Source organism: Oncorhynchus tshawytscha, linkage group LG03, assembly GCF_018296145.1.
Source record: "Oncorhynchus tshawytscha isolate Ot180627B linkage group LG03, Otsh_v2.0, whole genome shotgun sequence".
Lineage (NCBI taxonomy): Eukaryota > Metazoa > Chordata > Actinopteri > Salmoniformes > Salmonidae > Oncorhynchus > Oncorhynchus tshawytscha.
In genome coordinates this window covers 17,535,259-17,550,154 of record NC_056431.1, presented here as the reverse complement: position 1 = coordinate 17,550,154, position 14,896 = coordinate 17,535,259, and the positions used below count along the sequence as shown (strand labels likewise).

At 44.0% G+C, this 14,896-nt stretch overlaps 1 protein-coding gene across 2 annotated transcripts in view; it reads right to left on the bottom strand.

The window, feature by feature from the left end:
- The window catches only part of LOC112228975 (ribosome biogenesis protein BMS1 homolog), a 31,658-nt gene that overhangs the window by 11,282 nt on the left and 5,480 nt on the right, over nt 1-14,896 (bottom strand). For both annotated transcript variants that reach the window (XM_042311148.1, XM_024394804.2), the window contains 16 exons: nt 13,641-13,832; nt 13,110-13,300; nt 12,718-12,797; nt 12,133-12,321; nt 10,829-10,971; nt 10,406-10,527; nt 9,908-10,101; nt 9,115-9,263; nt 7,999-8,645; nt 7,393-7,494; nt 7,002-7,156; nt 6,584-6,665; nt 5,985-6,256; nt 3,961-4,149; nt 750-930; nt 312-370 (listed from right to left, as the gene is read on the bottom strand). In XM_042311148.1, the coding sequence (XP_042167082.1) occupies nt 312-370; nt 750-930; nt 3,961-4,149; nt 5,985-6,256; nt 6,584-6,665; nt 7,002-7,156; nt 7,393-7,494; nt 7,999-8,645; nt 9,115-9,263; nt 9,908-10,101; nt 10,406-10,527; nt 10,829-10,971; nt 12,133-12,321; nt 12,718-12,797; nt 13,110-13,300; nt 13,641-13,822 (2,937 nt within the window). In that variant the 5' untranslated portion in view covers nt 13,823-13,832. The remainder of the gene's footprint in view (nt 1-311; nt 371-749; nt 931-3,960; nt 4,150-5,984; nt 6,257-6,583; nt 6,666-7,001; nt 7,157-7,392; nt 7,495-7,998; nt 8,646-9,114; nt 9,264-9,907; nt 10,102-10,405; nt 10,528-10,828; nt 10,972-12,132; nt 12,322-12,717; nt 12,798-13,109; nt 13,301-13,640; nt 13,833-14,896) is intronic.

The window sequence follows — 14,896 nt, the reverse complement described above, 5'->3', positions numbered from 1 at the left end:
TTGGAGTCTTTGGCAATTTTTCAGGCCTTTCTCAGACACTGCCAGGCATGCATGTCCTCTCAGTGATGCGCTAGGCCGCACCACCCACTGAGGGTCTTCCGGTCAAGGGCGGTGCAGTTGCCAAACCAGACAGTGATACAACCAGTCAGGATGCTCTCCATGGAGCAGCTGTAAAGGTTCCTAAGAATCTGAGGGGCCTTGCCAAATAATTTCAGCCTCCTGAGGGAGAGGAGGCACTGCTATGCATTCTCAACAATTGTGCTGGTGTGAGAGGATCAAGTTAAGTCTCTGCCTGCCTCTGTGGTACTTACCTTAGTTCCTGCGACTGACTGCACAGCCAGGAAGCCAGTACCCTGAGGTGTGATGGGACCTGGGAAGACAGCAGAGAAGGACAGAGTTCACATTTATTCATTATTTTACCTATATTCTAACAGGTAAGTTGATTGAGGATCCATGTAATTCTGACCAGGGGGCCATGTCAGTTTACTGAAATAACGTAAAATGTCCAACTTCATAGAGATGTGTAGTTATATAGGCATAGTGTAACCAGATCAACGCCCTCAACATATTTTACAATTTAGCTTCTTAAGGAACCAGATAATCAAGAGCTATATCTGAATGTGCATCAAACTTAGCGATCCTGCTATGTGATACAGCCCTCTGATGAATAGTTGCAATGGAGGAAAAAGGTGCCACCTGAATCAAATAACTAACATATACTAAAACTACAGCCGCATTACTGCTCTCACCCCAGATGGTGGCACCACAGTGCATGTGCTGCGGTGTGTACTTGAGCAGGCGGTGGCGCCCGTTGTGGTCCTCGATGTGGTACAGGGGGATGGTCTGGAAGCGACGCCAGCCCAGGGACAGGATGAGAGGGTCGCGCGTTTTCAGGATCCGGCTGTGCCATCGATGTTTCTTTAACCGCATCTGGGACAAGAGAAAGACCACCTTGAGGCACTTGGAAAAGTTCTATACAAATTACACTTATCATGCCATTTGTTTAGATCTTAATTTATAGGGAAAGATGCAAATAAAACATGAATTAAAACATGAATAAGGAATTCAACGTTAACATTTAAATAAATCAACACTGGGATGAGTTGAACCATTTGCTTTCTGAAAAAGTATGAACTTAGGTAAGTTCAGTAAGCATGGTTCTTGGCCCATCACTTAGACCTAGTCTGTTAAGAAGCTGAGGGGACTTACATCTACTATTCAACAAACAAGACCTTCCATTACATTTAGTGCTCTCAAAAGGACAGCATCACCCATTGCAGGGTTGGGGTCAATTCCATTTCAATTCAGTAGATGACTTAATTCAAATGAAAGAGTTGGAAAACAAGGGATGCTCCTGAAATGCACCCTATTCTAGGGATGGGCATTTTAAATACATTTCTCGATTCGAAAATCATGACATTTCTTCAGATATCCGGATAGTCAAAATACATATACACCTTTTATTTCTCCTTTTAAAAAATAATAACATTGTTTCAACTTATGAACTGGCTTGCTGCACAGCTTAGGTGCCGTGCCGCTTGCATGCAGCAGTATCATGGACAGGGGCCGGTGAGTTTTACATGTGAGGGAGAGAGTAGCTATACAGACTGGCACTAGTTAGATAAACTTGTAGATTCCATAGGTCATCTATCATCCCATCTGGTAGTGACTGTATGAAAACGATGTAAAGAAGCTAGCTAAGATCGCCACATTAGTTTCAGAAAGTATTCTTACCCCTTGACTTTGTGTTTCAGTCTGAATTGAGCTCAGGTGCATCCAAATTCTTTTGATCATACTTGAGATCTCACTACAACTTGGGAGTCCACCTGTGGCCAATTCAATTGTTTAGACATGATTTAGAAAGAATCATACCTGTCTATATAAGGTCCCACAGTTGACAGTGTATGTCAGAGCAGAAGCTGTACCATGAAGTCCAGGGAATTATCCAGAGATCTCTGAGATAGAATTGTGATGAGGCATATACAGTGCCTCCGGAAAGTATTCAGACCCTTTGACTTTTTCCAAATGTTGTTACATTACAGCCTTATTCTAAAATATATATATATATATTTTTTTTTAAATAACCTATTTTCAATTTGTCATTATGGGGTAAGATTTTTTTCTAAATGTATTAAAAATAGAAAACAGATAACTTATTTACATAAGTATTCAGACTGTTTGCTATGAGATTCGAAATTGAGCTCGGGTGCATCCTGTTTCTATTGATCATCTTTGAGATGTTTCTTCAACTTGATTCGAGTCCCTGTGGTAAATTCAATTGATTGGATATGATTTGGAAAGGCACACACCTGTCTATATAAGGTCCCACAGTTGACAATGCATGTCAGAGCAAAAACCAAGCCATGAGGTCGAAGGAATTGTCTGTAGAGTTCGGAGACAGGATTGTGTCGAGGCACAGATCTGGGGAAGGGTACCAACACATTTCTGCAGCATTGAAGATCCCCCAAGAACACAGTGCCCTCCATCATTCTTAAATGGAAGAATTTTGGAACCACCAAGACTCGATGGTCACTCTGACAGAGCCCCAGAGTTCCTCTGTGGAGATGGGAGAACCTTCCAGAAGGACAACCATCTCTGCAGCACTCCACCAATCAGGCCTTTATGGTAGAGTGGCCAGATGGAAGCCACTCCTCAGGAAAGGCACATGACAGCCTGCTTGGAGTTTTCCTAAAGGCACCTAAAGGAATCTTAGACCATGAGAAACAAGATTCTCTGGTCTGATGAAACCAAGATGGAATTATTTGGCCTGAATGCCAAGCGTCACGTCTGGAGGAAACCTGGCACCATCCCTACGGTGAAGCATGGTGGTGGCAGCAACTTATGCTGATGACAGTGTGCTTTACTCTGTCTCCTCTTCAAATCAGGCTATAGCTGATCTGCAGACTGCTTCAAAATGTCATACAAAAAGTACTTGTTGACCACGAACTGGTACTGAATGCAGATAAAACAAAGTACATTCTGTTCTCTAGAGCTCAGGCATATCTGGACGTTGAATGGAGCAAGTCCACTCAAAAATACCATGACATTTGGATCGATGACAAGTAGTCATTTAAAACATTTTTATTTTACCTTAATTAACCAGGCAAGTCAGTTAAGAACCAATTCTTATTTTCAATGACGGCCTAGGAACAGTGGGTTAACTGCCTGTTCAGGGGCAGAACGACAGATTTGTACCATGTCAGCTCGGGTGTTTAAACTTGCAACCTTCTGGTTACTAGTCCAACGCTCTAACCACTAGGCTACCCTGCCGCCCCAAAACATGTAGATGAGCTAAAGAAGAAACAGATTTAAAATGGTCTTCTACAAAAATAGATTGTGCCTTTCGCTTGATAGAATAAATAGTTCAGTTGACTTTCCGTCACTGTGATCTGAATCAGAAAGTGGGCTGGCCATCATTGGCAACGCAGAGAGCATTGCCTTCTGTTCATTTATAAAGCGCTCCTGCAGAAACTACCATACTACATTGCTCCTGACCTACGGAAGTACAAATACCTTACTCGCTCACAGTAATGGCTAATTCTTGAAATTACTGTTCTCATTACTGATTTAGGTAAAGCCGCCTTTAGTTTTAGGTGCCACATACATGGAACACATTTCGGAATACCCTACAATTGGACGCACCGTTGCCTTTCAGACGTTTCAGGGTATTGGTAAATTACCTTTTTACAGAGGAACGCCTGCGTTTTCAAAATTGTATTTTTGTATGTTTCATGCTCCCGCCTAGGATTTTTCTAAATGTCAGTAATTCCTTATTTTGCTGCATTTTTGTGAATCAGCGCTCCCCTGCAAAAGAGACATCGGTTTCAATGGGACGTCCCTGTATTTAATAGGGTGATATTTCAGACACAGCCAAGGAGTTTTCAGTTCTTGAACTGGAAGTCCAATTCACTCTACTTCAATTTAAATGGATCGGAGCCTGACGCGTTAACCCTCGCTTACCTGCAGGTAGCCTACGTTCCCCTCGCTGGCACCTAGAGCCCCGAGGATGATGGGATAGTGGGGGTCAAAGTTGGTGACAAATTCGCAGGGCAGGGAGGGGATCTCCACACGCACATACATGCCAGGCCGGAAGCCCTCGTACTGGACCCGTGTCTCATCATCCACGTCCTCAAACTCAGCCCGGTTCAGCTAGGAAGAGGAGAAAGGTTTAGAGATTGTGGTGAAATGAAAGGCTCAGTGGGTTAGAACATGGTGCTGTCAACATCAGGGTTGTTGGTTTGAATCCCACACGGGCCACATACTGAATATACTTTGTGTCAGTGCCAAGGATGACTGTCCTGTAAGTGGATTTAAAATGCACAATTTTGTGTTGCGTTTCAAGACTGATTTTCCCTCATTGTCTGATCGGAATGTCACTGACAACTTTGGTTTCCTTTTGGGCATAATAAGATTTTTACCTTGACCCCGTTTGAATAATTTCCAAATGCATCCTTGGGTGGTTGGCTAGGTGCAAGTAAGTTTACCACCCTATCGCTCACCAATCCAACCAATTCAGATCTGTGTTCACGCGCAGAGCCGTGGTTGAGTGGTAACACTCCCGCCATGTCACATACGACGCTCCCCACTGGAGACAATACCTTGCAACCAATGTTCCCTCTGTGTGAGTGTGCAGGTGCGCAGCCGTGCAGAAGAAATATGAGCGAACGCACAGTAGCCTGAGATTGAACGTCCCTCAACTTTCTACAGTTTTCCCCTCTAGTTAACACTATCAACGTTTCACTCTACTGTGGCAATTGTGATCGTATCAACGCAATATTTACCACTTTCAATGTAATATACCGAAACAAAACTACGCAAGATTTCGTATGCAAAATTAACTGTGCAAGAGATTTTCTTGCAGTAGTGCGCATTGGAGTAGGATTCTAATGCATTGACAGGCATGTCTCCGCAGTATTCTACACAGAACGGTGCGCCATAACTAATCACAGCTGCAGTAGGCCTATATGCAAATAGCCATTGCCATATGGATATGTGCCATTCACTTTGAACTGGACTGTGTTTACAGTATGAGCTTTCGAGCAGATGCGCTTGTTGTGAGAGCTGCATGTAGCCATGAGTGCACATTTGTTCCTATTCTTTGATAGAGTTATTAGCTCAGTTATAGCTCATTTCTAGTCAACAATGAGGGAGTGATTGCGTCCAACAAGAGCACAAAATGTGTGCATTTCTAGCCATCTTTGGAAAGCAAGTCAGGTACTGAGCTTTTTTGTGTCTAAAAGGAGAATTGGTGTATTTTGAGACGGTCTTGAATAAGTAGTCAATTGGCAGATTGTAGCATAATTTGTCTGATTCTCTGTAATAATGGTATGGGAATAATAAAGAATTTGATTTTGTAAAGTGGTTTCTTACGTCAAACAACATTTTCAGTCACCTCCTTGACTAAACAAGTTAATGTCAAGCCCTGCATGTTGATATGTTTTAAAGTCTAATGGAATGTAGGCATTGAACACCACACATTGGCTGCTACTGTAGGCTGAATGATAGCTGTTCTAGTTCCATGTTAATATGTTCTGGGATGTGTTTTTCTCCATTGTTTTTTATGGTAGGCCTACATTATGATCAAATAGCCACAGTAGCCTACTTGGCCAGTGTTAAAACTAATTTAAATCAGGTACAGCCTCAGTGTGCACAGTAAACGCATGCTGGAAGTTGCACAACATTTTGACAAAGTTCAAGTTTGTGCTCAGCAGACCTGAAATTTGCTCAGTGACTACTTTTTTCGGGAACTTTGCCTGCACCCTCTCTTCCCACTATTTCTCCCACCTGTCTGTAGTCCCCACTCATTTCATAGCTGTCTAAATGAAGTGTCAAAATACCCACACAAAACATATATATTATTTGTAAAACAATCTGTGACTACATCAATAAAGGAAAAAGGAGACATTTCTGAAGTATTCGAACAGGGCCAGACACTTCTGCCTCCTGTCATATCAAACGTTACCTATGACCCCATAACCCCTCACCTCTGCCTGTTTTTGCATCTCCTCCTTGAGGTCGTCAAAGTAGGTGGCGTCTCCATCGTCGTACTCTGTGTCGAAACGCTCCTTCAGCCGCCGTTTCTTCTCCAGACGCTTGTTCTTCTGGGTCTCGTCGTCCACATTCATCAGCTTCTCCTCCTCCTCCTCCTCCTCCTCCTCATCATCACTTTCTTCCTTGGCTTGGTCCTTCTGCTTAGCAGCTTTCCCCTTGTGCACTTCCCCCGTCTCCAAGTCCTCAAATTCCCCATACAGCTCCTCTAAAAGAGAAAAGAGCGAGTTAGCAAGGGGGTGATAATGAACAGTGGACTCCTGATATACCGTGCATATCCCTGATGGATTGGGGCTACTCTGTTGGGAATATGAGCCCATATCTGGAGCACATGAAAATAATTAGAATTGGGGAAGATGAATTTCAATTGCTCTCTGCTTACCATAGTTGATGTGCACACAGGAGTCGACCTTAACAGATTTCATTTAAAATGGGACAGACTGCAGTTATAAAACACTTTTTAAAAAGGACAAGACCAAAAGAAAGTCATGAAAACAATCCCAACAGTATTGAACAATGAGCAGCAACTCCTTACCATCCTCTTTCAGCAATGTAGCAGCATCTTGATCGTCTTCCCATTTCCCCGTAACAAAACAGTCCCGTATAGAGTCCAGCATCTGAAACACAATATTTATCTCAATTACAAAAAATATTCAAGTTTAATTCATCTTTTGAATTGATGGAAACTAAATTGTATTGACCCCAACCCAGGTCAGAATATGAATGTATGGATGCCTCCATCCATAGCTCCTTCTAACGTCTTACTTAATGCCTTTCTTCAAACTGTTGGTCTTTCCACACTTTAAATGTCCAGTACCAAATAAGGTGTGCTAGTACTGGGTTAAAACAAAAATGTGCAACCCTTGGGGTCCCAGAGGAAGATAAACCCTGTAGTAAAAGAGATGGGACAAAGGAAAGGGGCGCTACAATATGGTTTTGTAGATTTCGTTTACCTCTTCCAGGTCCCAATTGCGAGCAGCATCGGGGTCAAAACGGGAGCAGTCCACGCCGTCCGCACGATGCTTCTTGCCCTTCTCTGGGCGGCTGACTCGAAACAGCCCTCCCAGCTCCTCCTCATCCTCCCCCCCATCACCATCATCCTCTGCCACTGAAGGAAACAAACGTAGTCAGTCAGAAATCAAGGCTAGGCACAAACGGAAGCAAATGGGGCGAAATAGTCAAATAAGAAACGGCTATTTTTATCGCTATAGTGTGCATTAATGAATACACTAGTGCTCAACAAACAAGATCCGCCATGACATTAGGATAAAAGGGAAAACGTCAGTAAGATTCGTAGCATTTTTTAAATATATATTGTTACTGAAACCCAGGAGGAGACGTTACCTGTGCCATACACCAGTTTACGCAGGTTGGGGGCGGCGCGCTGTTGCCGTAGAAACGCCTCCGACGCTTTCTGTTGCAGGCCCTCCTTCCACCGCAGTGACCCTGAGAAACATGATGTGGGTTACGGTAAAATTAATTATTGGTTCTTGTTCCATTTAGCCACTTCCCCTCCCCATCAGTGTTCACAAGGTGAAAGCAATATGGCAGACAGAAGAAGCATGCATTCTGAATGCTAAATCGACCCGTAGCTCCTAGGCACTCCTGTAAATGTAATATGATTAGATAGGGATTTAGATGATCCTATCACAAGGCAAGAAACCTATCCAGTCCGGTCAGATCTACAGGAGTGCCTAGAGCGTAAGGGCTAGGTTGGTTTTGAAATCAAGACAACTGTAGGGGGTAAGGTGCATCCATCACAATATTGCATACACCAGTGTGTGCAGGTTTTTGTTCTAGCCCGCCACTAACACACCTGATTCAAGTATTCAACTTGGTACTCAATTCAGAGCAGCATTATTGAACAAAAATCTGTGGACCCTGAAGAGGTAGTATAGACAAGGGGGAGGGGCCACAATGAAACTACGCTGAATATAGACAGAATATTACCTGCACTTTCATAGCACAGCTCTCCTCCCTCCATCTCCTCATCTTCCTCTTCCATTTTGGAGGTGGCATTCGACTTCTTGCCTTCTTTGCCCGAGACATTGGTTTCGCAGTCATCTTCTATTGAATTACTCGCATCCTCCTCCTCCGAGCAATGACCCGAGTCTATCGGTTTGAGATCACCCCTTTCCACTGCACTGTCTTCTTCATCTTCTTCCCCCTCCGAATCGCTTTCCTCTCCTTCACTCTCCTGCTCTCCCTTCCCCCCTTCCTCCTCCTCACTCATTTCCAGCTCATCCTCACTGTCTGCAAAGGCAGGTACCTCCACCACTGGCTCTTTCTCCACTTTCCTTTCCTCCATCTTCTGTCTCTTCGCCGGAGGGATGGTCTTTATTCCTTGCTTCTCTTTTGGTTCAGTGTTGTCCTTTGCCTTGTTCTTCAAAACCGTTCCTTCTTCTTCTTCCCTTTTGTTTCCCCCCTCATCTTCCTCATCCTCTTCTTCAGACTCTCCTTCCTCATCCCCCTCTTCTTCACTGCTACCCTCGCTGTCATCATCGTCATCATCTTCCTCTTCAGTGAAGACAGCCTTCCTCCTCTCTCTCTGCGTCTCAGGGTCCCAGACTCGGCTCTCCTGGGGTCCTGACGTCAGCCTGTAAGACAAGATGGAGACCAACACAAGTCAGAGGCAAAAATGTATATCATTTTCTATATGCTTTTATTCAAGGGTCCACTTTTTATTTCATAAAAGAACAAAACGGCAACCACTTCATTTGCTATAAAGCTGAACGATAGGACTGGAGAAATTTAGCAACTCTCACATTGCAAGGACTGACAGTCCATGAGATTGACATGACGATGAGGTTCTCTTTTAACAATCCGTTTATAAAACAGATTTTAACAATGATTTTAGGGCTGCGGCTCTTGACAATTAGTCTTTAACCAATTTTAACAATGATTTTAGGGCTGCGGCTCTTGACAATTAGTCTTTAACCAATTTTAACAATGAGTTTAGGGCTGTCTCTCAAATGATTCCATAGTGGCTTTCAAAAGTAGCGCATAATATATGGGATAGGGTGTCATTTGAGATTTCCAAGACGTTGCTGTCTGAGCATCACTCACCCATTCTCCTCCTCCTCCTCCACTTCCCCGGGGGTCAGGGCAGCCGCCCCTGTGAACAGTGACACTTTGCTGGCGGCCATCTTGGCATCCAGGGTGGTGTGTGTACTGATGAGGGATTGGACCAACTCTGTGGTGGGACGGACCTCCTCCTAGTGGACACGGGACAGAAGTAACTGATTATAGGAACGTGTGCACACACACATATTACCAAAATCCTCTGGACATTATCTAGGTTCAGGGGAGAGGGAATTTTCAATGGCCCATGACACTTTCGGTTTAGTACACTCATTACAACAGTCTCAAGCCATTGTATATAACAGTAGTCAATTATATTCAAGGGCACTTTCATATCACATCCATCAACTACCTGACTTTGACCAATCAAATCAAATGTATTTATATAGCCCTTCTTACATCAGCTGATATCTCAAAGTGCTGTACAGAAACACAGCCTAAATCCCCAAACAGCAAGCAATGCAGGTGTAGAAGCACGGTGACTAGGGAAAACTCCCTAGAAAGCCCAAAACATAGGAAGAAACCTAGAGGAGCCAAGCTATGAGGGGTGGCCAGTCCTCTTCTGGCTGTGCAGGGTGGAGATTATAACAGAACATGGCCAAGATGTTCAAATGTTCATAAATGACCAGCATGGTCCAATAATAATAATCACAGTGGTTGTTGAGGGTGCAGCAAGTCAGCACCAATAAAAATACATTGTTTTTATTTTTTGTTAAATGTTTCAAAGCATTTTCCTTTTCTGTGTCTTACTGAACATGGCCCAGGGGTTGGAACTGACCTGTTCTTGATTGACGTGGCTGCCGGGCAGGTCGATGTACACTGCGTCCTTATCGTAGACGACCCCCCCGACCCCCGCCATGGGAGCGTAGAGCAGCCGCTCCTTCTCGTTCAGCGCCCTCTTCTTCTGCGCTTCAGGCAGAGCGCAGGGGTCTGGCAGGAAACTGATGTCTGCCACCGCAAAGTCCCCCACACCTGCAGAGGGTGCCATCACGTGTTAGGTTTCAAACCAAATTGCCCAATGTTAAAACAATATAGCTTTCTGAATCAATGTTTTCAAAACCCCACAAAACCCCACTGTAGGAGGGAAACATTTCCCAAAAACACCATCGCAGTAACCACATGCTGTTTATTTGCACAATACATTGGTGAATATGAATAGTGCATGTCAATATGTACTAGCTTTGATGCAGTATTAAATTCATCTCTTCTCCACAAGTCAGTGTTCCTAAAAAGGGCTCAGATTCTTATTCGCTCTTAACCCAATGAGCATACTTACCAGGGATATGGACCTGGCCTTTATTCTTCAAGTATGTCCCCCTCAGGTAACCATAGAGAGATACAGTACGATCACACTTGGGGTCCACCCTCACCATCTCGGGGTCCGTCAAATCCTCCATGCTGTGTAGATGGTGAATGTGATCGAGGGACAGTGAAGGGGTACAGTTCAACAAGAACATTTGAAAACCGAGTGAAGATGAAAGCGGGGTAGTAGGATCCATCACTCACAGGCACACAAGTGTGCACAACACACACACACACGCACAAACCATAAACATTCTTTCTATTAGAAAACAGCTCTGTTACACACACTGTTACACGCACCATTCAACAGCATGTATCATGTCACTTTCTCTACTCGGAATCTGTTCTAGCTACTTTCCTTTACAAACACATTGCTCTAAAAGGTCTGGACACTCACCGGTCGGCCACGACGTAGGGATGAGATTGCTGCCACACCAGCGGGCGGAACTTCATGACGGAGATGAAGCGGCCCAGGTTCTTGACCTCCTGGGTCTGGTACTCCCCGTACACCATACCGGACAGGTAGAAGAGTTTGGCACCCTGTGGAAGCAAAGAGGGGACGTGGAACACTGTTCAGGAAAGGGACTTGTGTTGGATTAGGTTCAGAGAAAGACTGCATGTCATGTTTATGAGATTGTTAGCCTTCATAACTTTAACACATTTACAATAGGCAAGCTGACAGAGTGTACATCTTTAAAAATATTTTTGTTTTACGTCTTATCAAGACAAACCTAAGAAAATCACAAGTCAACTTGTCACTTCGATAGCACAAGAGAAAAAATATGAGTTGCAGGATGTATGAAAGGGACGTGCAGGGTTGGCACAGACTGGCCAACTCTGCAAATTTACCTCCAAGGTTTATCTAGCATATCAGAAATATCTCAGCACTTGCCAAGAAATTAAATATGAAATGTGCTCACTATAGATTGTAAATAGTTAGTTACAGTATGGTGTTCAGATGTTGTTGCTTTTGATATTATCCATGATTTGTACCGTTTGAATATATTTGTGAAAGCCAATAAAAATACTTCACAAAAAAACCTGCCAAACTAACGCCATCATCAAGTTTGCTGACGATACAACGGTGATAGGGCTGATCACTGAGAATGACAAGAAAGTCCACAGAGAGGTGGTTAGAGCCCTGGCAGAGTGGTGCCAGGACAATAACCTCTCCCTCAACCTCAACAAAACCAAAGAGGTGATTGTAGACTACAGGACGGCTGTAGAGGTTTGGCTTGGCCCCTCAGATCCTCAGGGACCTTTACAGGTGCACCATTGAGAGCATTCTGTCTGGCTGCATCGCCGCCTGGTACGGCAACTACCCGGCCAGAACCACAAGGCTCTACAGAGGGTGGTGAAGACTGCCCAGTCATGCAGGCAGCAGGACATCTACACCAGGCAGTCTCTGAGGAAGTCCAGAAGATCGCTAAGGATTCCAGCCACGGACTGCTTTCTCCACTACCTTCCGGCAGGCAGTACCTGAGCATCAGGTCTCGGACAAACAGGTTCCGAGACAGCTTCTACCTCCACTCCAGAAGACTGTTGAGCAGCTAACCCTAAGCTGTCTACCTGTACAGACCCGTCTACCTGTACTCACCTGCATTTTAAGAGACTATTTGCACTGACTCCCTCAACCTTACACACACAATTGCTAATACGATTTATGGTGTGAAGCCAAAGATAAAATCTTTTGGTGCTGACCTGGTAGACCTCAGTCCAGAAGCGATGCTTGAGCCGCTTCTTGGTCTTGCGAAGGGCCTTGTTGTTGCGGAACGAGTCCAGGTGCGTGAGCACACCCATGATGCGCGGGAAGCCGTGCACCTGGCAGATGTTGAGGAACTCAAAGGTCTCCATTTCAAAGCCGAAGCTGGCGTCAATGAGCATCAGCACCTGGTGGACCACAGGGATGTCAGTCTTTAGCTCACTGATAGCCCCACGTCAAGTCTATTTTTATTGTTTGGTAGGGAAATCGGAGTTAAATTAAATTGTCACAGATATGTGCATCTCAAATGGCACCCTACTTGCTATATAGTGCACTACATTTGACCAGAGCCCTATGGGCCCTGGTCAAAAGTAGTGCACTACATAGTGAATAAGATGTAATTAGTGTTTATGCCAACACTGCATTTTTGCAGCATGATAAAATATACTAAAAAGCCAACAATAAGACATCAAAACAGACACTGTACGTATTCCAATATCATAAGAAGTACAATTCTATCTTGTCATCAATGCCTTTAAAATTCAGACATTTTGCCTTCAATCACCATACACAAATTAACTTACCAGGTCAGCAACCTTTGCCAAGTCAATCATTGTGTTGATGTCATTGCTACACTCAATGAAGGTAAGACGCCTCTTCTTTCCTGAAAGGAAAATGAAGATGGTGGTGCGGCGGCGTTAGCACACAAGGTAAACACAACACATTAAATGACAGCTCTGTGGTCACACAAGGTAAACACAACACATTAAATGACAGCTCTGTGGTCACACAAGGTTGTATTCACTAGGAACTAAACGGAAGCAAATGTGACAAAACAGGGAGGGACTACCTTAACTTTTTCAAGAAGAAGTGCTTGTTTTCATTTTTCGGTTGCAAATTGCTTTGCTATGGTGTGAACTAATGAATACGACCCAACTGATCTCAATACAGTAAGAAATATCCAAGCTCAGCTCACCAGAGACAATGGTCACAGGCCCGCAGATGTCCGCTAGTTTCTGCCGGGTGAAGTTTTTGATCAGGCAGCGGATGAGGGTACTCTTGCCCACCTTGGGGGGTCCTACCACCACCACCACTATCGGGGGAGGCTCTAAAGGGGTGCGGTCCACCAGGGGTATGTGATGTTTCTTGGCCTTTAGGTCCTGGGCTCTAGGAGAGGGGGAAAGAACAGTGTTTATAGTTTCCTACAATGTTGAACTGTGTCTGTCTGCACGTGTTGTGCTGCTGCCTCTACACTGCTTTTCTAAATCTCAACATCTGACCATCTGTCTGAAACACTCAAGATACAGCATTCACTCCTGTGGCTATTTTTATGAACTTGTAAAACCACAGATTAGTGTCACACTAACTAAAAAGACAACAATATACTATGTAAACCTTGTGAAATAAAACTAAATAAATGATAAAAACGCAAACATGAAAGTGGATGGTGGGATGATTTTTCATGTAGTGTAGTATAGTGGGGCATGTATAAATGAATGCTGCTGACCTGTGGAAGGTTTTGGCCATGCGCACTGCTGACTGGACCGCAAACGCTTTGGGGTTCCTCTTGCGCTCATCATCTCCGGCTGGAGTTCCCAGCTGCTTCCTGCTCTTCTTCCTCTCCGCCTTGGGCCCGCTGTGCTTCTGCTGGTGCCGCTTCTGTTCCTTCTTTGGCTCCTTTCCCTCCATCTTCTCCTATCTGACAATCACACACACGTCAGAAACTGAAGCTTGGAGGATGAAATGTAGCTTTGCCTTATGCACATCCCACTTAATTAGGTGCTTCATGTAACAATCATTTAGATAGTTCCAACTACCTCCCTGTATGTGAGTGAACTACCTACAGTATGTCAAGAAACTTGCCCATAATGGTTGTAGTGCATTTGCTAGTAACAGCAGGGTCACTCAACTCATGGAAATCTGAAATAAGTATCAATAAGAGGTGATGGTCAATATAAAAGTAACTGCAGCAACTTGGTCTATGCTACACATTGTACAAGCATTTTCCACAGCTCACAACATAGATTGTAGGACCGGGACGATTTTACATACAGCAAGTTTTTAAAGGACCAAAGAGTTACCAGCTTCATGTTTTCATTTCTGCCATGGAAATAAGATTGAGATACTGGTATCGTTCCGGTCCAAATAGCTAGTGGGTGTTTTGGGAGCACCACTACCGACAAATCAACTACATGTAACCACATTATCCTAAATTGTTTTCCTCATTTGACGACCAGTACGTCAGTCGTCTTCGTGTTTGTATTACGACATTTACTCATCAATCAAGTGTTGAGGAGTCTATTTTTGTACTTCCTGACTGTTAATACACTAACTGCATATCTAGCTAGCTACCATGCAAACAGATTTCGTTTTGAGCTCATTTCAACGTAAGCCACAGTTTGTATGCCAGATAACGTGATATAACTTAATACGTTTCCATTACTGGGCATTACAGGCTGACCAAACCACGCGTGCGTCTGCGTGCACCAGTTGATTTTGTTCACCCACACCGGACGTAATCATGACACGCAGGTTGAAAAATCAAAACAAACTCTGAACCAATTATATAAATTTGGGGACAGGTCAAAACAAATTAATTTCAGGTCATCTCTCCCCCTTCCTTCAGGTTTCTTTGGACTTTATTTGGCGGTTGGCAACCAACTTTACGGTGCATTACCACAAAGATGAACGGAGTGTGGACCTCAGTTCCTCTTTCAATCACCCACGTGGGTATACGCTCCTAAAAACCAATGAGGAGATGGG